At 40.6% G+C, this 25,592-nt stretch overlaps 1 protein-coding gene across 3 annotated transcripts in view; it reads left to right on the top strand.

Annotated features, from left to right (window-relative positions):
- Positions 1–814: 814 nt before the first annotated feature.
- Positions 815–25,592, top strand: part of mast1a (microtubule associated serine/threonine kinase 1a) — a 71,608-nt gene continuing 46,830 nt past the window's right edge. Inside the window, exons 1-2 of one of the 3 annotated variants that reach the window (XM_037763808.1) lie at positions 815–1,970; positions 13,916–13,944. In XM_037763808.1, coding sequence (XP_037619736.1) covers positions 1,932–1,970; positions 13,916–13,944 — 68 coding nt within the window. In that variant the 5' untranslated portion in view covers positions 815–1,931. Of the gene's footprint in view, positions 1,971–13,912; positions 13,945–19,083; positions 19,592–25,592 lie in introns of those variants that run through there. The other 2 variants (XM_037763807.1, XM_037763809.1) reach the window with 2 other exon arrangements.

Here is a 25,592-nt window from a genome sequence, read left to right as displayed (position 1 = left end):
ATAATCATCAATTATCAAAATATTTTTTTAGATTGATATAATTTATAATGTGTTTTTTTAGTTTTTTTAAAGGGACTGTTTGTAACTTCTTACACGTATAAATCTACCGGGTCGGGATCCCATGCGAATACCTAGTGAATGTACAGTGGACGTTTGTGCAGAAATAAATGCTGCAGCACCTCCAGAGAAAACAGAGGTTTTCCGTGTCTTGTGAAGTGACGGGGCTCCGCAGAGAAACGTTTTTGTCTCGTGCCGGTGTGTCCCTCCGGCACCCGGTCAGAGATGATAACGTTTCTCTTCCTGCTTCAGCCCCGGAGGCTGAAGCAGCGGGGCTGAAGCAGGAAAAGCCAACACTAGGATCAGATCAAAATCATATTCATGGAGAGACCTTCGTCTGGTCAGCTAACATTACTGCCAAACAGGTGAAATATAGAGTGATATTGTGGTTTTAGCCGACGTGTGTCGCCTCACTGTTTTGAGCGATGCTCGTTCATGTGTATGTAGAGCGAGCAAGCTCGAGCCCGACGCTGACTTTCGTTGACTTAACGGCCACAGGTGTCGCTGTTAACAAGAATTTCTGAAAGTTACAAACAGTCCCTTTAAATTTTTTTAAAAATTATTTTCAAGACCTGGCTTTGAAATATTAAATAGTTTTACATTTGTTTTGGGACTGATGCACCTGGAAAGTGTGTAAAGATGACTGTCCTCTTTGGAAATGTCTTAAAAAACTTGCATATAAAAAAACCCCACTTCCATAGCTGCTGCATGGAGCCTCTGGTGGCTGAAGGGTTAAAGTCCTCTGGTAGTAGGAAGTGGGTGGTAGGTAAAGAGAGCTGAGGATGGAGAGAAGCGCGAGGAGCGACCACAGATCGGTTTTCGCGAGGAAATCAATGTTACATCAGAGAAGAAGAGAGTGAACCCATCCATCGCGTATACCTGTCAGAGAACACCAGAAAACGGGACAAAATCTGTTTACCGGAGGACGAAAAACGTGAAGTGATCAACCTGCTTTCAGCGCCGATGTGTGTGCGCGCATCTTTCACCAGACGGACGTATAGAGTCGATTCAGATTCTCATTGATCTCGCCTTTTTTTAAATGCACAGGAGCTCTGACAGCGCACGGATGTGGCATAGATTTGTGCAATAATGTGCAATATGCATGCAATGAACTCCGTGTATACATGCATGCACTGATGCCTTCTCAGCAGCAGCACATATAGATTGAATGTGGTTTGGCTGCCTGTGGACTCCTCGATCATGTAGTGGATTATTTCTGCAGCTTGTAGACCGATCGTTGTGATAGAAGCGTTTTAAAGGGATGACAGTATAGTGGTTGATTTTGGCTGTTAATGGTGCAACTTTAAGAGATTGTTTTTGAGCTGTGATTCGCACTAGATGTCTTGAGGGTTAAAGATTTGTGTGCAAACTTGTTTGGTTTATCTATAGTGTGGGTCTGACAGTCTTCTCTGTCTCTCAGCTGGACTTCAGCTGGTCCCACCATGCAGCCTCTCGCTTATTCAGCAGTTCCCAGCACAGAGCAGCCTCGTCAGTAATCTCTGTCAGTCTCTGCCAGCAAAGGGATGTGGCTGCACTTTTTATTTTATATATACTTTGATAGTGATATTTGATAGTGTTTTTTTGGGCTGTAACGCGAGATAAGATCTCTTTAATGCTATAATTTGTTACACAGAACATAACAACACCTGTTAATCCTCAGAGAATAGCAGATTTACCTGCTGAATAAACTGGTAAATGATGTTTAAAGCAGCCGTCACTCCGCCAAGCATTTCGGTTTAGTAGTAAATCGACTCTCGCTGAAAGCCACGCGAGAGTTGGGCTTCATCTTCTCGCCCCCCTCCTCCGTCACCTGGAAACCACAGGAGCCCTGCACGAGACACCTCCGACAGGTGTGAACCCGGCGGACACGCGCCATGGATGATTCTGGGATCATCCGCAGACGGAGGCTGCAGGTGAAAACTTTTTTTACCCACTTTGTTATCATATGAGGATCATCTCATTAAACAAATATATATATATATATATTGTATGAATCCTGCAGAACAAATATAGGCAGCATGTATTTTTATGTTTCAGAATAAGTCTTGAGAAATGTTTCACTGGCACATCATCTTTAAAGGAGATCAGTTGTGATATATGGTGGTTATTTGTTCACATGTAAGGGATTCAAATAAATAGAGCTATATAAATTGTACTTTGAATGAATTTATGTATTCTTTTAAAGAAATGTTAATCTATGTATGTATGCTTCCAAAGAGATCTCCAACCACAGGAACGATATATAAATGAGTGAGTTTATAAAAGTAGTATGAAAAGGAACAATGCCATAAAAAAAAAGTGTAGACAGTTGATTTAATAGACTGCACAAAACAGCAACATTTCAGATAGAATTGCAGTGGACGACATGGAAATCCCTCTACCACTATATTTTTTATATTGCAATATCAATATTTATGTGATATAGTCACATTTCTGGAAAATCAAGTGAGAAACTGTTTATGGATTAAAAGAAATCAACTATTTTGTCATAAAAGATACCTGACAAATCAGGATACTTCATCACATTGAAACAGTCCAGCTTATTCATTTGCAACAATGGCTTAATACACTGAGAGATATTAAAGGGATAGGTACTCCGTTATAAACAGTATGGCAAAAATATTAGACGTAAGACAAACTTCCTTAGCTTTGGAATAACTTGTAAAAGGCAGCACCAATAATTGCAGTGGGTGACAGACCTGTTTTCATTCACAATAATATGTATACAAGTCTTTAATAACCAGTCGTAGGTTGAGTCTGGGCTGTGAGTATATGTGGATTAGATTATTCCATTACATTTGCATGATGTAGGCCACTCACTTAGCCCATATCTTGTACATTATGACAAACACAGGAAGGCACTGGTAAAAGCCTCCTTCCAGGCTTTCCTCTGTGTGGTGGGCGCTTGCGTTAAATTAATCAAGTGAGGCAGGCAAAGCTTACTATGCAGGGCCGTTGTCTGCCAGTCCTCTGCTTCCTGGTGAATTAATTTACAATAGAAGTTCTCTGCTGCACATTGTGCCAAGATATTCTGCTCTAGATGATTGCTCATCATTTATACAATATAGACAAGCGGCGTTGGAAGATTTCCTGCACAAATGTTGTTGTTTAGTTGGTAGAACGTAGCGGTAACGCTGCCAGGCTCAGAGTCCCCACTCCTACAGGTGCTGGGCTCCTGTTGTAAATCCAGCTGGATTAAAGCAGACACTGAATTAAAAATTTTATGATAAATGCCCGTCTTTGATGGAGTTAGTCTAGAGACAATTTAATTCTAAGGAATACAAGACTATCTGCTACCTCTACCACCAGCTTGTTGAACTGTACTTATTGAGCTGTTTGTTGAAGATTTCCCCTCATCTGTATCTCAGTGACATTTAGACTGAGGCTTTTGATAACCGTTGCTGTTAAAGTGCAGGCGGAGATTGGGGAACTGTCTGGAACCAGTACATTTTTTGGCATTTTTACTTAAAGATGACTTTTAGACTTCACTTTTCAAACAACTCCGATGTCTGAAAAGGGAAGCCTTAAACTTGCTTTCTAACAGCCAGCAGGGGGCGACTCCTCTGGTTGCAAAAATAAGTCTGATTGTATAGAAGTTTATGAGAAAATGAGCCTACTTCTCACTTGATTTATTACCTCAGTAAACATTGTAAACATGAGTTTATGGTCTCAATCGCTAGTTTCAAGTCTTCTTCAATACAGCATGATGTTCATTTAGTAAATTATGGTCCCATTTAGAGTCAAATAGACCATAAAGCAGGGCATGCTTTAGGGCGTGGCTTGTGACTGACTACTACAGCGTTGTCTGTGTTTATGTCTTTAACCCTTTCACTGTGTGTTTCCAGTTAATGAAAGTTAATTATAACGTTTTTGGTAGCCTGAAAATATCTTTTTCAGCGTTCAGTTGTACTTAGCTCCACCCTCTTGTGTCAATTCTGGTTGCAAAAAACAAGATGACGACGGCTAAAATGCCGAATGTGAGGCTTCAAAACGGCAGTCCCCAAACCAGTGGGTGACGTCATGGTGACTACGTCCACTTCTTATATAGTCTATGATTTAAGAACTTTCGATTTTCAATAATATTCCACTGTCAAAATTGTAAATTGTAAATCATGAATCCGTCTGTAATTTTTTAGATTGATTAGTTGCTGTTCTGTGACCTGTAAAAAAAACGGTGAAACATGCCTATCTCAAGTTCTGAGAGCCCAAGATGATGACTTCAAATGTCTTATTTTGTCCGGCCAACAATCCAAAATTCAGATATTCAATTCAAAATAATACATGACTTAAGAAAAGCAACAGATCGTCACATTTGAGAAGCTTGAACCGGAGAATATTTGCCATTTTTGCTTGTTTATAATACTGGGAAAACTAATTGTTTCAGCTCGACTATAAATAAGTTTCTTTGGAGAGATCCTGTTTACAGGAGCTGAGTTCTCACAAAACATTATTGCTCATATCAGGCACAGATCTCATACATCAAATTGGTAAATATTTTCAGATGACGTAGTTTTTGTGTGCTGTGGGTTTCGTGGGGCTTCGTTAACTTAAAATGAAGAAACTTAGCTCAGGAATAGTCTAAGTCTGAGTTGAGTGTAAATTAGAAGACATTCAGTCACTTTGTTCAGTGGTCCTTTTTGATTTAAATATTTTCCCAGAAGTAAATTGCAGCTGAAATTTAAACACGGATATCAACATCGTCAGTGGAAACTTAGAGCAGGGCAGCCTGGCGGGGAGACAGGAGACAATCTGATGTGAACATAAAGGTTTAAATATAACGCACACGCAGAGACACACAGCAAGACAGAAACACACAGACACACACTCTGCCAGGATGCACTTTGTATCCAGCTAACACACACATAAAAATACACATTCACTTAAAGGAAGATTACTGGTGAGTCAAACTTTTGATTTTAGTCAGAGTGCATGTTAATGTGTGTGTCCATCCATTCAAAAGTTACACTAAACATCTTGTGTGTGTGTTTGTGCATAACATTCATGCCTATATGTATATATCAAATCGACTCCCACCCACTGCCCCGACTCTCCATTTCCATTGAAGTGGTCGATATCTATATCTCAGACAGAGGAGGTCTAAATGCCAAGGATGTGGCGCAGTTGTCAGGCCCATTAGCAAGACTAATGGTGGCCTAACAGCCCTGTGTGCCCTCAGGGAGGAAGACCAACCACCAGCAGCAGGACGGGCTGAAAGGGCCCAAGGCCTGGAGGAGGAAGGGGGGCAGCATAGACCTGAGGCAGGCAGCAGCTGTGGGCTACAGTAGACCCCATTTAAGTGGCTATTACAATGTCTTGATCCCTTTAATGCCTGGATCTACTTTCACACTGGAGAGAGAGAGAGAGGAGGAAAGAAGAGAGAGGAGTGTGTGTAGATGTATAGCATGTTTGTGTTTCATACTTTATATGAGCGTGGACAATGAAACTTGTACTTCTTAAAACTACGGTAGAGTATCAATTTGCTCAATATTGAAAATTTGTATCATGAATGAATAAAATGTTTTCATTCATTAAAGGTTGGGTTGGTAGTGCTGTTCAAATACATTATTATTATCTTTGTTGAAATTCTCATTACATCCCCACAGCAATCAAAAAATCAAATGCTCCGGCAAAAAAAAGAAAAAACTCTGTTATCTGTGGCTGTGACAGGACTGTAATAAGCCCGTACAATCATTTCATGTGGCCTGAATGTAATGATTAGACGGGCTACCTGCCTGCCTGCCTGTGTGCACATTGCGCGTCACCGGAGTTCCACAAGCTGCTAGCTTGACAGCTGTGAGTACTAACAATAACCATCTTTACATTCATAATATTAATTTTGGGGGAGTGGCTTTTGAGGGAGGCCCGAAGCGATGGACTGTCAGTGTTGCCGACTTGGAGACTTTCTCTCTAGATTTAGGGACTTTAGGAGCGAGAGCTGTTAGCTACTTTCATTGGAAAAGAGTTGGCTCAGTTTTTTGGTTGGATCATTTTTTAAATTTAATGTTTCTCAGCATCACCAACCCTACCTTTTGATTAAATAAAAAAAAAAACCAGCCAAACTCATTACTATCCATGTAGTTCATTGTTGTCTTAACACAAACTGGACATAAACTTTAATATTAACTTTAACTTTAACATTAACTTTAAATTGGACAATATTTGACTAAAAACCAAGACTATAAAAAAGTACATAAAACTAAAAGAACCACATGGAGCATCTGTTGTCAACTCAGTACTTGACAGTAAAAAGAGTACCGATATATATTGATCGATAAAGGAAAATTTGTGATAAGTATCTCTTAAATTTAGTTATTAAAGAATTATGAAGATATGTACTAAGAGAGACATTTTACAATTGAAAATTAAACTTGTCAGTGCTCTCTCTCTATGTTAAACATATCTATTCTTTTCTTGCTTTTTTGTTGACTTTGTCGCTCTATAACATCACCTGACTTCCTCCTGTCATAACTGCTACGGCCTCTAGAGGGCTTTGTCACTTCAACGTAAACGTGTTTTTTGGGGCACTTGCTGAAACGACTGATGCTGTCGTTCTTCTTGGGAGTCTCTTTCTTGGCCACTTGCAGTCACTATAGTATCCCGATTGATTCATCCTGTCGTCAGCCTTAAGCCACAAAGTCTTCTTCTTCTCTCCGTCTTTCTCCATTTGTCTCCCTCACCTCCACAATACTCTTCTCTTTTATTTATTTCCCACCTCAGTTCTCCTTCACTTTCATCACCTCCTTCATCCACCCATCTTTCTGTCCATGTCTCCCCATTTCTCACCTCCGTCCTCACTTTCACTCTCTCATTCTGGCAGCTCCCCATGGTACATCTGGCAGACCATTTGAGGGCGTGACATTTGGCATGGGGGCTGTCATTGTCATTAAACAGGAAATAAATGACATTACAATACAGTACATGAATTTAGCAGATGTTTTCGCTTTTATTTGACAGTTAAAGGACCAGTGTGTAGCATTTAGGGGGATCTAATGGCAGAAATGGAGCATAATGTTATTAAGTATGTTTTCTTTTGTGTATAATCACCTGATAATAAGAATCGTTGTGTTTTCATTACCTTAGAATGAGCTGTTTATATCTACATACAGATTGGGTCCTCTTCACAGAGCCGGGTGCCATGTTTCTACAGTAGCCCAGAATGGACAAACCAAACACTGTGTTAAATTTTCCTGCCTGAGCTGGAGTCGATAACGTTACTCGTTTAGCAGTTATGACAGGATGATAGTCATATGGTCATAAACAATGGTTTACATACCCATCACTGGCTCTTATATATTAACTGTCCACATCCAAAACATATGAATTATCACAGAATTTGTCCTAAAACCCAGAAATGAGTTCGCATTTTTGCACTTCTGGTTACCTCGTCTCGAAGTCAATGTTTTTTTTTAATGGGTTTTTAGTTAGATGCCTGAAATAAGGTCTGTGGTTTACACAATTAAGAGATGTTAACGTTTTGTCATACATCAATAAATAACCTACTCATGAATTTTGAAGCCTTTCTGTGTCTTAAAAAAGGCTGTTGCTAACAAGTGGCTAAATGAGACTACTAAACTTCATCACGCCGACTCGTCCTCCTTTACAGCCTCGTTGTGTGTACTGGCGCTCATGCGACTGTGGTGTAGTTTGTTTATAGCCTAACATTAGCTTTTTACTTCTGGTGATTGCATTCACACTTCAAAAATCATAAAAATTGTGTTCATTTGTGGAGATCATGTTTGCCAAAGAGCTTATTTTCTGCAATAATCCAAAACCCAATGGAAAAATCCCATTGGCTCTTTGTTGAGGGAACCAGTGCGATGCTAAAATCTGAGTTGGCCTACAAAAACATGTCATCCCTGGACCACTCTAAAGTGAAGTTTGCTGCAACAGGCCCCCGATTTTACTTTATGAAACACATAATAAATATAAACTACAATGAATGTGATCTGTAGCAACACACGGCCCATTTCATATGGCCGTTACTGTGGGAGCGTGTGTGTGTGTCATTGAGATGAGTCGTTTTCATCTCAAGTGATGATGATCCTGACGTCCCGAGCAGTTGTAGGTGTGTGTGGAGTGTACTTACACTTAACCCATATGCTCATACACTCACACACACGCACACAAACAAACACAAGTCATACAACATGTCTCACCCCTCTCTGTTGTAGGAGTATGGAGTACATCACACACACACACGCACACACACACACACACACACACACACACACACACACACACACACTGGCATAATTTGTCCAATATTTTGTTCTGGGCTGTGTGCCCATTTCCAATATGCTAAGCACAAGGGATAAGAGTGTGATCACTGCAGAAGATCCAGCTCTCCGTGCCAAGTCCTGTCACTCACTGCCATGCCCACTGCTTTGTTCTGCCTCACCGCGTCCTTCTGATGTCAGTATTATTCAGAAAGGGTAGGTTTTGTACTGCGAGAGCAAAGTGTACATCAAAGCAACAGATCTGGGCCAGAATATATTTGGGAATACCTTCAAATATTTGAACTACTTTAACTGGGCTTGAATTATCATGCCAGACGCCTATAAAGCACAAAAGCTTGAGTCCAACGTAATCTCCAAAACAGACAGAAATGGATGGAAGTAAGGAAAGAAATAGCACGTCTTATTAAAGTTTAAACCAGATCCAGTGTGACAAGAAAGTAAAGTTGTTCAATGAGACATTATTTCAGACCTCAGTGTAATGACTGGTGATCATAAAGCTTTTAAGTAAAACTATTAAACGGAATAATACACAGTGCGACATTTGCCTCGCAATCTGCTGTCAGTCTTGGCAGTAGAAACAGAACAGAAGCCTTGTGACTTTGCCCAGAGCAGCAGCATATTAACATTTTTCTTTTCTTTGGTTTCCAGTTGGCCTTCGAAAAAAAACATGGAAAAACCATGTGACACCCTTTCTTCACTTTTGAACGTCCCTTTCACAATAAAACGTAGCGGCTGAAAGAGAATGTGAATAATTTGCAGTTACTTGAAGCATGGAGGTTGTATATAATCAATTAAATGTGCTAAGAAGGTGTTTGTTTGTATGTTCAGACATCTGTGAGTCCGTCTAGGCTTCATTATGTCTGCAAAACCACTTTTATCTATGCCGCTTTGAGATAAAATATTTGCTTTTTGCATCCTCCTAGTGCAACTTTGTCACATCCGACCTAGAGCTGCAACAATTAACTGATGAATCGATTAGTTATCATCTATTAAATTAAACGCCAACTATTTTGATAATTGATTAATCGGTTTGAGTATTTTTTATTAAAGAAAAAAAGTCTAAATTCTCTGATTCCAGCTTCTTAAAAGTGAATACTTTCTTGTTTCTTTACTCCTCTATGCATTACCCGTGAGGGTTTCTGGACAATATCTGTCATTGTTTTGTGTTGTTAATTGATTTCTAATAATAAATATATACATATGTTTGTATAAAGCAAGCATATTTGTCCACTCCCATGTTGATAAGAGTGTTAAATACTTTGAACAGATAAAAAAAAATGTGATTAATTTGCAATTAAGTATGGACAATCATGCGATTTAATCACGATTAAATATTTTAATCGGTTAACAACCCTAGTATGAATATAAATAATTAGATTAAATACAAATGTGATTACACAGTTTAAATGGATTGTAGCTGCACTCCGTGGTTTAAAAGTCACCCACATTTGAAAAGTCGTGACTTGCATTTGGCACCAATGCTTGATAAATAAAACATCAGTTTGCTTCACGAGGGATGTGTTCACACATTTATTGCAAGATTGTGCTCTTTACGGATGAATGGAAGTCCAACAATTGGCCTTTATAAATCTCGTGAGGGATGGGAATCAGACTTAGGTCAGACTTGTGTCGAGCAACACTATTTCACACTGCAGAAGCTGCATGAATGTGTTTCAGATTTGGAATTGGGGAGGGCTCTTTTACATCCTCCTACAGTCCTTTATTTCTGGCATGATAACAATAACGCACTGCCAAAAAATAACAGGAATGATCTCTCTTTTTATTAGAAATGAAGAGCTGTGTCACCCTTGAAAAGATCACCTTCAGTCTCATAAAAGAATATAGCATGTTCTTAAGAGGTTTGGCCGCCTTATTTGGATTACAATGACAAGTTGCCTAAGTAAAGATGTGATCTTTGAACTGCACTCTTCTTCTCTGATCTATCAAGTGACTTTATACTGTCTGAAAATATCCTTGGATGTTCTAATGCATATCTAGGTTATTTTTTTTCATTGCCTGTTTCTGAAGCACAGTGGATATCATGGAGAAGTTTCAGAGGTTGTCATGGTCACTTGAAATTGAGAATATTGTTCAAAGAAATGCTGGAGTAACCAGTAACATGGCAACAACACGCAGCCATCTGTTGGACAGAGACAGTGAGAGGGAGCAGGTGTTGGGGTTTTATCCATTAGCCACCCCTATCACCCCCCCTCCCCACACACACACACACACACACACATAGACGTATATGAGACTCCTGCGGGGCTCTCTCTGAGTAACCCTGGACGAGCTCACTTCCTCTTGATGATGTAACTCATTAGCTGTCCCAGAAAGAGCTTACTATGACGGGTGATGTCACTCCCACTGGAAAAAAAGGGATCATTCTCCTCTGTCTGAGAAATACTGCATAGCCACCGTCATATAGGTGAATGTACGCTTCTTTGCTTTCTTTAAGAGAGATGAATGAGAAGATCAATTCCACTCTCATGTCTGTATATTAAATATGAAGATACAGACAGCAGCCAGTTAGCTTAGCTTCGCTTAAAGACTGAAAGCAGGGGGGAAAAGCTAGCCTTTCTCTTCCCAAAGATAACAAAAATATGCCTCTAAAGCTCACTAATTAACACATTATATCTCGTTGGTTTAATTTGTCCACAAAACAGAAATGTAAACGCAACAGATTGTAGTTTTAGGGGATGTTAAGTAGTCATAACTATCACCGTGAGAACGCCAGGCAACCAGAAAAAATGTATAAAAAAATGTATTGAGAAATAGCAGAGGTGTGGACTCGGAACTGACGTCACCTTACTGAGCGCCAGTTGGAAAAAAATGATACCAAAGATGATTTTGTTTGTGTACAAAAACTATGCGGTGGTCAACAAAAAAACAATTGAAGTATGCAAAATGTGTGAAAATTACAGATGGAGAAGCAAATGGCATTACATTTGGTAACGAGCGCATTATGACTTGTTTAGAAATCAAAACTCAAAGTTTAGGATTTGGCACTTGACTCACGAGTACAAAGACTTGAGACTTACTTGTGACTTGCAAAACAATGACTTATGGTCCCTCCTCTGAGAAGTAGTAACAGCACATAACCCCTTCCAAAACCATACATTGATGGTTTTACATCTCTGTTTGTGTTGAGATTAAACAAACAAAATACATGTTAATCAGCAAGTATTTTGAACATTTAGAGCCAGGCCAGCTAAGCTAAGCTAATCAGCGCCTGGCTTGAGCTCCGTACTTTACACACAGACATGAGAGTGGTAGCAATCTTCTTATCTAACTCTCTCCAAAAGGAAGCTAATAATATTTCCCAAATATAGAACTACTCCTTTAATAAGCCAGTCCGTGCAGAGTAGCATTTGCCAAGTTTCTCTGTTCATGTGATTGCACTTATACTGCACTTGTTCTATCCCCAAGAGGGATAATTATGATTTCTTCAACATGCCTTTGGAAAACTGGTTCTGACTTATTACAGTGCGTCTTTTCTGCCTTTCTTCTGCTCGTTGGCTCATCATAGTTTTTTTATTAAGTGTAAGTATTAATGCCTCACTGTGCTGGAAAGTAAATCGGGCGAGTTTGGATATAGTAAGCTTGTTTTCAGATTGTTTGGAGATGAGAGCTCCAGCTGTCAAGTCATGTTTCATCAGCTCGGCTTTGTTTGGGTTTCGTAATGCTTGTTTGCTTATACAAAGACAAAGAGATAGACTGTGTGTGTGTGTGAGAGAGAGAGAGAGACATTTCAGGATTGCCCTCGTCTAACAGGATGAAATCCTTCTCTGCATGGAAAACCAATTACAGTCTTTTATTCTTCCTCTTATTTTCCTCTCACGTTTTGTTTATATCCAACATTATTTTCACCGACATGGCTCTATGTCATTAAGCCCTCCCAGCGAGTGAAAAGAAACAAATGATAACATCTTTTTAGTGGAGCCGCTGGGCTGTAGAAAATAGCATGATAAGCAGCGCAGCACAGGCTGACAATAGAAATTGACGGTAACCTGATCTTACCTTCACCGAGTGTTAAATGGAATCAAATTGGGAATAGATGGGCAACAAGCAGCACACAGATTCCTCCCAGTAGATCCTAATCACATCAGAGTCCTTGCTGTTGTGTCCCAATGTCATAAATATAGCAGCAACATCTTTTAAATCGACTTTGGCTCCACTAAACCTGGCGGTTCCTGAAGCTCTGAAGTCTCTGAGCACTTAGGAGGGATCATTTTTCAAACTACGCTTCACTTACACAAGACATTAACAGAGAAATTACAAAACTGGCTATAGACGAATCCCAGCACACGACTATTTGAACAATTTTACTATCAGAAAGGTTGACTATCGTATTTCAAACAGTGTTATACTTTTTCTAAAACACAGTGTTTGTCGGGGATTTCTTGTTCTGCGTTCTTTGGAAGGTGTCAGTGTTCAGACAAGTTTCAGTTATATTTTGAGATTGTGATTTACAAGTTGTACCTTCTTTCAGGTTTTTGCAGAGCCTTATTTTCTGTGTGGGATGTCAGCATTAAATGCTAATGACAATGCAAAACTTTAACTGTAAGATGCATGATTATTAGTGCGCTCCAAGCAAAGTGGCACATGGTTTAACAGAGGAAAATTAACTTAAGTTTCATATGATGTGGAGATAAATTGGTACTTGGCATAATGCCACTTGAAAAGATTGCATGACCAAATGTTTCCTAACTTACTGTTGGGTCTTTTGCAAATAAATCAGTCAAGGTTTAAATGTCTAGCAGCAATTATTTAGGAAGTAAATATCAAAAAAGTGTAATATTAGACATTGTAGGCCGTGTTGCCATGAATGTAAACATTTAGGAGAAGTTAAGGCTGCGGTTCCCAAGATGAAGTTGCAGAAAATTCTGTTATTTTTTCTGACTTTCCTATATGTTTACCTTTTTTTATTATGTATGAAATACTGGATACTTTCACCTCTAAGACAATGATCTGTGACAAGGGGGCACAAGTACATATTGCTTTATTTCAATGGGTCATTTAAGCCAAAAAAAACAGGGCACCACTGGGTTAAGACAACTTTCTTGGAGAAATAATATGTCCTTGAGATGTCCGTCACACTCTGGGTTTCATCTCAAATATCCAATCTGAATCTCGGTTCCTCTCGCATCAAGCGTTTGAAAAATAATACATTTCTATTGTAATAAGTTATGAAATCCATTTATGCTCGGGGGTATGCAAGGTTTGACCTTGAATGCATTTGATTCATACACGGCCTGTCTATATGCTAAAAAACAAGTGCTATATGGGGAAGCATCATGAATATGAGGAGATAAAACTAGAAAACACATTTAAAATAAAATAGATAAGACAAAAAGACGAGTCATTATAATGTTTTTTTTCATTAAGTAACGTATCAGACATCAGTATAATTAGTTTAATTTGTTTCAGTCTTTAATTGAACTTTATTATTATGCTAATTCATATTTCCTCACCACAGTTTCCGTATATTATAATCGTCTCCACAGTCCTATAAACAGTGATTGCATGGTGTGTAAAACTCATCTAATCATCAGGCTAATTTATTAATATCTGCTCTCCCCCTCTTTTCTTTTTCTCTCTTGCTTTCTCTTTCTAACCAGAAGGATTTACCTCTGCCGCGGAAAAGTAGCAGGTAAGTTCACATGTTTGTTTCTCTGTATTTATCTCTGGAAAGATATTATATGTTGTTGAGATACTGTCTCTGGTTTATGTGTGCACCCATCTCCGAATTAGTTTGTTTGCTGTGTTAGATGTGTGACTGTTATTTATGTGAGTTTTTATTAATCTTTGGGTTTCCAATGGATTTTCTGGCATTTTATTGTTTCCCAGAGAGGGAAATGTGATTAATTCTCTGGAAAACTGAGATATTATCAACATATAAGGATTTTATGAGGCATTTTATTGTGTTGTGACTTAATATACCAGAATAAATTTCCGTTTTACTGCTTTTCTACTTGTATGGCTGCATGTTTTCTGAGCTGAAAAACAAACACAAACCAAGAAGGAATAACATTTTTTAGTGCTTAGAGTCCTTCCAGCTTTGTTAAAGGAAGTCATGGTGAAATGATGGTATTTTGCCTTCAGACTGCAGCATGTTCCAGCTCTGCATGAGCCCTTTCACTCTCAGAGCGTCTCTGTCGGCCCAATCTGTTGCACCAGTGAGCTGTGCAATGAAAGTTCTGCAGCGGGAGAGCCGTGCTGTGACCTCAATGCCCTGCGTGGTCGTGGGGAGGCGGAGAGGTTGAGAAAGGAGAATAGAGCAGTACATGATGTTGAGTGCAGATAGTGAACGACATTTATGCTTTATCAAAGATATCAGAATACAGTAATCGCATGCCTGTATGTACATCGAAAGCATGATTGGTTCCTGTAATCATTCCTCCGGTCCTGTCCTTACTGGTGTCACAGAGATCCCTTCTTTGAGTGATTTCAACATAAGTTCACAGCTCTTGTACTGTGTGAAAATTACTTCTAAAGTTTAGTTGAAGCTAATTTGAGACTTCAGCAGTCTCAGGTCTTTTCAGTACCAAATTCACACTTTGTGCTTTCGTCGACAGTGTTTGCTTGCTGAACTCCAGCAAAGGGACAGTAGCACAAAGATTGGTCCTACACAGACTGCAACTTTGGAAGATGTCAACTTGATGACTTGTCAACTGAAGTTGATCTGATGTGCAGTTTTCGAGATATGCGAAGGACATACAGAAAGACAGACAGACAGAGATTCCTCTCTTTATAGTTAGATTACACTTCCTGAGGATATCATTATTCCCGTATGATGTCATTGCGAATAAACGTCCATAAATCAGCTTGGAAGTCATGGAAAGAAGACACTTCTTATGTCTGCAGAACTTGCCTGAGAAACATCATGTTGTTAAGTTTTCTTCAGTAATAAAGTAATCAAGTGATAGTTGTCTGTACGTTCATGGATACATTGCAAACAGGAACTGCTAATAGCTAAATCAGCATAATTTAAACAAATGTAGGCAAAGCACAGGGCTCAAGTTGTAGCCCATTGTTTGAGGAAGAGATCCTCTCATTGGTCATTTCAGCTCTCATCGTGCTCTCGAATGAAACGATTAATGGAAATACCTTCAAAATGTCAACATTAAAGTCAGATAAAAACAGGCAGCTTGGCTTCTCAGAGAAAGAGAGAGATACAGTTGGCCTCTCCACAGAGATGGATTACATTTAGCGACTGAATTAGAAACCTCTGGAGTCGCGTTTTCTGTGCCATTTCGAAAAGAGTGGGATTGAACGATCCCGAGAGGTTTGACAAAACTGATTAAAGCACCTTAATTTGTGGTGCATGTGAAACTGTTACACTTAACAGTTACGGCAGGGAAAATGTGAAATTTGGAGCTTTTGATGCAGCTGATGCTCTCATTATAGAGGATGTGAGTCTCTGTCCATGGTGCTGAAATGAAACTCACCACTCTCTTTTGCACACTGTGTTTGTCGCTACTTTACTCACAAATATGGCTGAAGAATACAGACTGATTGTTTTTACATAGAGGCTGAGGTGACATTAGTTTGTGTTTGTCTCTGGCAGCGTTTCTTTTGCTATTCATCTTAATTACTGACAATATATCCTCTCTTTTACTGAGATTAACGGCAAATTTTCTCATTTACGCTTAAAGTTGGATTTGGGAAGCCGTAGCTGGCTGCTGCTGCTAAAAAGCACTTCACAAATCAGGCACAATTTGGAAAAGTGTCTTATGTCAGCTCAAAAGGCCGTCTGAAAATGCCTTTGAACATAGAGGGGGGTGTAATTTTCCACAAAATGCTTACACTTTACCGCCATCATTTCGAGTGTTGTAATCCTTGAAATCTTTCTGAAATTGCTTTAGCCATACTTTTTCCTCCCATTCTACTTTCGGCTCTGCCACTTTTGTTCTGCGTGAGCAGAATGTGAATCGCGTAACTCCGTCATACGTCTGTTTATCATGTAAACTGTTATTGTTGCACTGAGGGTTCAGGCAGTTCAGCAAGTAGTAAATGTGAAGCATGGATTTAATTCCCTGTATTGAGCTGCGTTTTTTATTTACCTTAATTTTTTATTTGTGTGTGTGTGTGTGTAGTTGTCTATTTAATATTCTTTGTGCATTTTCCTCTGCAGAGTTACTGTCTGGCAGCGATAGCCTGATGATGCTAGCTTATACATGCCTGGGGTATTTAATGTGTATCCGTGTTATTACAATTTACTGCCTTACTCGGTGCGGCCACATGCTTTTGTGTGTGTGTGTCAGTGATCTGGTGTGCGGCGTGCATGTGTGTCCCGGACTGCTGTCATCAGGTGTGTTTTGTCCCTGACCTCTGACCTCTGTGTGGCGGGGGGGCAGATGTCACAGCGTGACATGAAGGAGACACTAGAGCTGGAGGCTCAGATCAGCCTTCTCAGCTCCCTATAGCCCCACCTCTGTTGGATTTTTCTACACACATCCTCCTGTGGGTGGAGCTGGAGTATTATACTGTGGGCGTAATGACTGGGCGTTTATTGAGAATGAGAATAAAGTGACCTGAAGGACAAACAGGATACTGAAATCCTGAGAGGTTAAATAAGCTTCAGAAGAGACGGAGAAAAAAAACAACATTACACACAAAAAGCACACCATGTCTTTATGATATCATGCTGCCCATCCCTGTCTGTGACCCCCCACTGTGTTTCAGTGATATCACCACCCCCCCTCCTCCTCCTGCTGCCTCCCCTCCTCCTCCTCCTCCTCCCCCCTCTGTCTCTCCTCGCCCATGTATATTTTATCCATCCAGACTCCCACATTAGAGACGGCATCCATTATTGAATTACTCCCCTCAGCACTACTGTGCAACTGTCACCCCACGTCAGCTTTAACATTTGGTGGATTTGTTTCAAAGGGAGGGATGGAGGGGCGTACACACATGCATGCACGCACAGACACACACAGAAATGACATCTCTCTTGGCTGGGCATTGCAGAGCAGCTCCTGTGATATCTAGGACAAATGGACGATGCCAGAGCTCATCCAATATGGCGTTTTACATAGAAAAAAACAGAACAGTGTCTGTCTGTGTCTCTATGTGCATTTTAAAGGATGCTTTCTGTAATTTTATATATTCTTTTCGCGATCAAACCCCATGAAAACCCCCAAACCAACAGTGTGTTAATACATCTGTCAATACTTTCTTATTTCCCACCATGTCTGTGGCGCTCAGCCCTAAGATGTAAATCTTTAAAAACGCATCGCAAATATGTAGTTTCATTTTAAAAAGTCTCAGTAATTTCTTAAGCACTGTAGTTCTGAGCAAACATTACTATCTATTGGCAGAAATGGAAAATAATATTCAATAACTATGTTTTCATTAGTGTATAATCACCTAAAGACTAAGAATCGTTGTGTTTTCGTTACTTTAGAATGAGTCCTTCATATCTACATGGGGAGCGGGTCCTCTTCACAGAGTCCACCATGCTGCTCCGCCATGTTTCCACAGTAGCCCAGAACAGACAAACCAAACACTGACTCTAGTGAGCGCCTTTCGCAATTTTACGTTACCTGAAGGCCACCGTAGTTCTCAGACACGCTTGTGAGACTGAGGTAACATGAGCCGCAGAGTGCAAAACCGTGGTACCACCAGCCTAAAGTAGTGTTATGATCAGGATGGCCTCTGAGCGAGTTGATCTGCGTTACCACGGTTTTGCACTCTGCGGCTCACGTTACCACAGTCTCGGAAAGGGAGGAGTGATCGGAGGGGTACTCAGTTGGTTGCAATCTGCAACCACACCACTAGATGACTTCAAATCCTACACACTGTACCTTTAAACAGGAGCAAATAGTGCATTTTTTGGGGTCTATTTTCAGCTGTGGATTAATACACATTTGTGGCTCTAGTGAATATTTACAGACAAAGAACAGAGACTGTGGGATTGACTCAAAATAAACTACAGTTCTTGTGTTCATTGTCATGAAGGAACATGTCAGCCAGTGCAACATTGTGGGGCTTGACAATAACAAAAACATATAATTTCACCAGCCTCATCCTTTATTAGCTTATGGACAACAATGGAGGTCTGTGGCATTGAGGAATAAACTATATTGTTAGTAGGATAAATTCATTGTTCGCTTTGGGCTTTTCATGGGATTTGTTTTCAGTGAGAAAAATATAGAATATCACCATCCTTAACCTTTAACGACCTGTTTTTTTGTTTATGTACTGTATGTGTATGTAACATACACGAAAACACACACTCACATGTAGGCCTGGGCAATATACCGATATTATACCGCAATATGAGACTTGATACCGTCTTAGATTTTGGATATTGTAATATGGCACAAGTGTTGTCTTTTCCTGGTTTTAAAGGCTGGGTTATAGTAAAGTGATGTCATTGTCTGATACCAGACTAGCTGTTCTATTATAGGCCTTTACCCACTTAGTCATTATATCCACATTACTGCTGATCATTTATCAAAAATGTCATTGTGTAAATCTCTTGTAAAAGCAATCCTATAATATCGTCGCAATATCAATATCAATATCAATATCAATATCAATATCTATAATTGATCGTATTCGGTCGAAAATATAGTGATATTTAATTTTCTCCGTATCGCCCAGCCCCTACTCGCATGTGATAACCAACTTGCAGTGTCCATCCCTCCCTCTGTCTTCCTGTGTTGTCATTCACACTCTCATGTCTCTCCACCTCTGATTGGCTTTCTCTCTCTCTCTCTCTCTCACTCTCTCACTGTTTCTCTCATTCATACCTGCACTGACCCCCGCTCCCCTTTCTCTCTCTCTCTCTCTCTCTCTCTCTCTCTCTCTCTCTCTACCACCCTCCCCCATCGCTCTGTCGCTCTACACTTTCTGGCTTGGCACGATACCCTTGAGAGCAGCCCCACAATCCTCTCTCCTCCTGACAGGGATGCTCGGCAGCCTGTCCCCTCTCTCCATCTCTTCTTCTACCTTCCTCTCTCTCTCTCTTTCTCTTTCTCTCTGTCTTTAATCCTCTTGTTTCCTCCGTCTGTGACATGGCTGACATTTCCAAATCTTTCTAATCATTTTCTTCTCTCTCTTGAATCCACTCTTGCACGCACACGCACGTGTACAGAGTCACGGCGAGACAGCGGTGAGTGTGTGTTCAACTGGCCAGAGGAGGCTGACATGCCGGCGTGGAGCGTAATCGCTGCCTCTTGACTGCCTCTGTGTGTGTGTTCATTACTGTGTGTGTGTGAGGCTCAGCTGCTCTCATGATCATCTGCCAACACAGCCACTGCTGCTAACAACATGTTTCGACGCACAAAAAGGTAAACGGCAACCATCTGTCTCCATGCAAATCTTTGTGACCGGTGTGGTGCCCTGCTGCTGTTGGTGTGTGTGTGGATTCATCGGAGGAGGTTGTTGTGTTTTTCCATGATGTTTCCGTTGTCCCTGCCAGCTATCATGCTGTCTCACTGTTGTCTCCCTGTCTCCATTTAGCTCCAGCAATATGGTGTGTGTGTGTGTTTGTGTTTTGATGTCTTTACATGCATATGTGTTAACGTAAGGTGCATACAGTATGCTTTTATGATTTGTATTTGAGCTTCTAAAGTCCATGAAGGTTTGATAATATGTTTGCTTATGTATGTCTGTGCAGGATGTGTATTTATTTATATCCTTGTTGAGCTTTATTGTAGTAATGCACATGCACAAGGATTTAGATTATGGCTCACTCTTTCACACATGCATACCCACACACACACACCCACACACACCCTCACACACACACCCACACACTGGAAGGTATGTGTGTGCTTGGCCACTAGCCTGTGTGCCAGAGATAGCATTATGAAGTGAAGGTATTATTATCAGTGTCCAGGGAGCGCTTGTGTAGCGGAGATCCAACAGTGGGCAGTGCTGTCTGCTTGGCACAAATCCTCAGTCTTCTTCTCCCTTCCTCTTCACCTCTTTCTCTGTCATCCACCCTTTCTCTTCCTTTATTTTTCTGTCCCTAACGTCACCTATCTTTCCTCCATCTTTTCCTCTCCTCGCTTACATTTTCATTGTTTCTGTTTTCCGTCAGCTCTTCCCTGTGACTCTAGTCATTTCTGCCTCTTAACCTCATTCACCCCTCTCCTCTCCTTGGTAGGTTACCTCTCCTCTCCTCTCCTCTCCTCTCCTCTCCTTGGTAGGTTACCTCTCCTCTCCTCTCCTCTCCTGTCCTCTCCTCTCCTGTCCTGTCCTCTCCTCTCCTCTGTAGTTTACCTCTCCTCTCCTCTCCTCTCCTCTCCTCTCCTCTCCTCCTCCTCCTCCCTGATGTACACTCTGTACAGACCCTTTAGTCCCTCCTGCCGTGCTTCATTTTAGCGGTTTTCATCTCATCTGATCACAGGGGGATTAGTCTGAGTCTTCACCGTTGCTCCGACTGTGCAGGGAATAAACAGCAGGATATTCTGTATATGAACCAGAATAAAGCCTCCCTCACTCCGACTGTCGGCCTCCATGCAGAGTGTATGTGTTTATGAGAGAGAACATGTGTTTACTGTTGCGTTTTAAGAGCTTAGCATGTTTACAGTCTTGTGCGTGTCACAGAATTGTTGTTTTTTTACCTAATTTCTGTTTCATGTGTGTGAATTTACCTGTTTATGAGTGTGTATTAGCCATAGACTATAAAGATTGACGACGTGTCTCCACTTCCTCCCACTGTACAAAAGTGAAGCCACAATATCCCGGATATGTTGACGTCATTTGGAGTCAGAGTTTGCGCAGTAGTGATTAGGGGGAGCTGGAGCCGTGGTATCGGCGGCTCGGGAATTGTACGAAAGCAGAGATGTAACTTTAACTTTCCATAACCGTCACGAGTCTGTGTAATAGAACATGTGTCAATTTGATCATAAATGTAGTTATAGAGATATTATGGTTAGTTGTTGTGTCTTTCTAGCCAAACAGCTACCATGGTGCTAACGCAGCAGCTAGGTGGCTCACGCTAACAAGCTGCGGCTTCGTGATTGGCTCGGGACCTTGATATTGCGGCTCCAACCCTCCCGATCACTACTGCGTAGACTCTGGCTCCAAATGACATAAAAATTTCAATATGGCACCTCCTGTAACCGGGGTATTTTGGCTTCACTTTTGTACAGTGGGAGGAAGTGGAGACGTGTTGTCCATCTATATATACAGTCTATGGGTGGACCTAATAAACTGTAAAGTGTATAATAAGATACGATTGATTGTGTTTAGACGACATTTGACATTAGAGAACGTTGGCTTCTTTTGTTAAATGGAAAAGGAAAGTTTCAATTTCTCAAAGCAAGGCATTCAAAATATATTATTTATGGGTTGTTATGTTGAAACTTTTCAAACAGCCCTAATTCTGAGTTATAAATATCAACAGATCATTTATCCCTGATATTTTTCCTTCATTCTACTTTTTAATTATCTTGTTTTCTGCCTCATTCTGTGTTGTGTGTGTGTCTGCATTGTTTCATTAGTGCTTGTGTGTTTTCTTGGCTGGCTGTTGCAATTAAGAGAGATAATGCTTTGTGCCCACTCCCAAACAGATTGAGCTAAAGGAAGGCAGTAAAAATGAGTGTGAGAGAGAGAGAGAAGATGAGGCACGAGAGAAAGCGGCAGAGCTACAGGAAGAAGAGAGAGTGGGGTGGGATGAAAGGCAGAGCCTCAGGTAGTGTCTCAGCCTACATTTAAGAGTAGCCCAGTGGGGTTAACCGAGCCCATGACGATAAACTCTGTCTGCTCGTCTACTTCCTTTCCTCTCACTTGAAGGTAAACTTTTGGTTTGTTGTTTTGGCTTTTGAGATCATGAGACGGAGCATTCAGGGACTGGAGCTGGATGATAAACAAGTCTTAATGTTAATCTCACTCACACACACAGTAGCCTATATAAAGTAGTATCCCACTCATACATATGTGTCGATGATGCACAGTGCAAATTATCCCACTCATGGACAACACACAGGACATTTCATCCCACTCACACACAGAACATAATGTCAATGTTAATTTTTCACAGAAAGTTGAAATTCAGTAGAGCCATCATAAAAATACAGTTTGCTATTTGATTTATTTAGCATATATGCTCTCTTTACTTCACTTATAGCATAACAAATTATAATTACACATTGAATATATAATAGTTACACTCTCACCTTGCTACAGTAGTTTCATTTTGCACACATCTATCATCTTTGTGACAGGTAATTCAGGCTATTTTTAAGCTTGACTACAGCATACATTATGATGATGGACCTGATAGCTCATAAGTGTAGGCAGGTACCATAATTATCTACTCTGGCATCAACAAATGAGCCATGGTTACAGTGGAGCACACACTCAGTGGCGTTATGGCTTTTAGAGGTTACTAACTGAAGGCGCTTTCTCACATATTTTTGTCAGCATATTGTTCATACATGAGGTTGAAAACAGGAACTTTGCTTTTCTACCTCTTCGCAGCACCACATGCATAATGCATGGAGGTTCAGCGGCATATATTTGAGCAGTTGTATTGCTTGGCTGGCTGGTCTGTTTTAATGAAGGAGCTCGGAGCTGTACGGGCAAAAGATGGTATAGAAAAGGAAAAGCCCTTTCCATGCTCTACTCCTGTTGTTTGTACCATGACAGCACCATCTGTTACTGGCTGGTGTTCAGGCTGGCCTTGACCAAAACACACAGACTGTTTGTGGTTTATCTTTGATGTTGCAGTGACATGATAACACAGCATCTCATATATACAGGCGTGAGTTTGAAGACAACCTGGCAACATGGATGGCATATGAAATAACTTGGTCATTTTCCAGATGAATATAAATCTGCTTAGAGGTGCTATTTAGGCATTCAGGTTTATGTCCTTATTGGTAACACTTTATGGTAAGGGTAGCCTACATTAATTATCACAAATCCATGCATTAATTCATTAATGTAGTACTTCATTAACTATCAGGAATGTACACGATTTAAAGGTTCTCTATACGATATCCAGAGCATTAATATAGCAGACAACAACTATTGTTGATGTAAAGATATAGAGGAGTAATGTCTACCTGAGCAGAGAATGAAGTCTCTCTCCCTCTGAGTGTGTGTGTGTTGTAATCTGAGCTTCTCCGTGCTTTGTTGACATCGCCCTCGTGATTTTAGTGCATGTTAGCTCATCATCGCCGCTCTGCACTGCTCTTATACAGCGGTTACAATTGATAACGCCATCCTAACCGACGGCACCGTCGCGGAAGCGTAGCAACCACCTTCCGGCCCCGTCTTCAGGTAAACACTGTTATCTCTGTCAGCACTTTCGCCGTTACTAGCACCGTTAGCTATGAGCTACCAGCTCGCCGTTGAGAGGTAATAGAAACGCTCCCAAACCTGTATTTAGCACATGTTACATCTCGTGCATGACTACGTTCATTAATGCAACAACTAAGGTACTTCAATCCTCATGACTTCTGAGTTATTAGGTCAGTCTGCGGCTAGACAAGCAAAAAAGCTATTTGAATAAGTCAATGTGATGATCCCTCCTGGCTCTCTCCACCGGAGCCACGTCTTAGTCGATGTCGACCAATAACAGCGTCCCCACTCATGTGGGTAAACAATTGTGATTGGCCTGTCCGAATCCATGACATGTAAGGGCTGTGGGTTTGTTAGCAGCCGTTCTCGCCGCAACAAATTTGCATTTCAAAATCCACAGACATTCGGTAGGCAGAGATCTCCGATTTTCAGGTATCGCAAGACTATTAAACGTGCAACACACAAATTCTGACCTTCTATCCAGGATGTCACCATAGTGTTCAGTTATCAAAGAGCTCTTAATCAAAGCATTTACTATATGGATTTCATACAGTAAAAAAAATCATTATTATTATTATCATCACAAAATGTCAAAGCTGTTTATTTACTGCACATTGAGCTATTTAGCTGTTCCTTGTCTAAAAGCATTAGTGTCATAATTTAAAGCGTAGTAGCATGACGCCAGACGTTATATTGAGTTAAGCATCCTGCTGCCATCTCCGTTCTTACTTCCCTCTAAGCGATAGGAGCGGTGGCCTTGCTTGGTTGTGAATCCATATGCATTATCCATAATCAGATTAAATCATTTTTAATGTCTATTAGACACGCTGCGAGACTCCCCCACTCATGCAAATGAGCGCCGCTCACTGAAGGAAGTGTTTTATTCTGTACGAGGAGATGGCTACGGATCATTTGCCACGGATAAGGTCACCGTGGGAACAAAGTGAAATGTCATGATCGTGGTGATTCAGAGCGCTTCTCAGGTCTCAGTAACTGAGCTGAGATAGCACCAGCCATGGCGGCGAGACAAACAGGAAACACAGAGACACATGCAGAAAGATCCAGATAGGTCGTTGCACTGCCACAACTTCCTGCTGCATCACTCTGCCTGAGGATGCACTTTCACACCTTTAGAGGACATCTGACAACACCTCCGAGTGGAGTGGAGTGATGTGACTAAAATAGACGTCTGGATCTTTATTGTGTCCTGACTTCTATTTATGTGCTGTGGTCTGACTGTGGTGTGTTTCAGACCAGTGAATCATAGGATGTCATGTTGTCGAATGCAATTTATTGCAGTGTAACTCGTTTTAAAGCTCTCTGTTGTATATTCTCAAACATTCATGAAAAAAAACTCTGATTTGGGAAGAATGTCATTCTGTTACATTTCTATATCATCATCATATCAAACCTGGTTATCCTGTGCGTTTGAGTAGTGTTGACACCAAAACCATGATAATTAAACTGAAGGATATCCCAGGCTGTACTCTCACAAATAATGTAATAATAAGAAGAAATATGTGTGACAAAATAATCTAAAATCAAGCTTTTTCTGGGCTTTCAACTTCATGTAATGGTCTTCATTAGTGAATGAAATCATCATCACGTGACGTAGGTGTATAAAGTCAGTCATGTGATATGGGGGAAGATCAAAACAACTGTCTCGTTTCAAAGATGTTGAAAGTGTTGTGGTTAAAATAGCTCAGAAAAAGCTAATAATTGGATCTTGAATTGAGATCATTTTTTTCTCACATACTGTCAAGAACGAACTTCCATTCTCAAATAGAAACACATGGAAGGTCTTAAAGGAATAGTTCAAATTTAAGCTTATTCAGATTCTTGCTGAGAGTTAGATGAGAAAATCAGTACCACTGTTTTCTTATCCAACTCTCAGCAAGAAAAAGAAATAATTGGGTGTGCAAAAGGTCGAACTATTCCTTTATGTCCCTCACTGTACACATGCGAGACAGCTAGTCTCGTAGCGGTGGCGACTGACGTGGAGGGACTGTTAGACTCAGCACTGCAGCTGCTAAA

The sequence above is a fragment of the Sebastes umbrosus genome, chromosome 3 (genome assembly GCF_015220745.1).
Source record: "Sebastes umbrosus isolate fSebUmb1 chromosome 3, fSebUmb1.pri, whole genome shotgun sequence".
Lineage (NCBI taxonomy): Eukaryota > Metazoa > Chordata > Actinopteri > Perciformes > Sebastidae > Sebastes > Sebastes umbrosus.
Note: the sequence above shows the minus strand (reverse complement) of the source record. Positions and strands in the feature narration are given on the sequence as shown.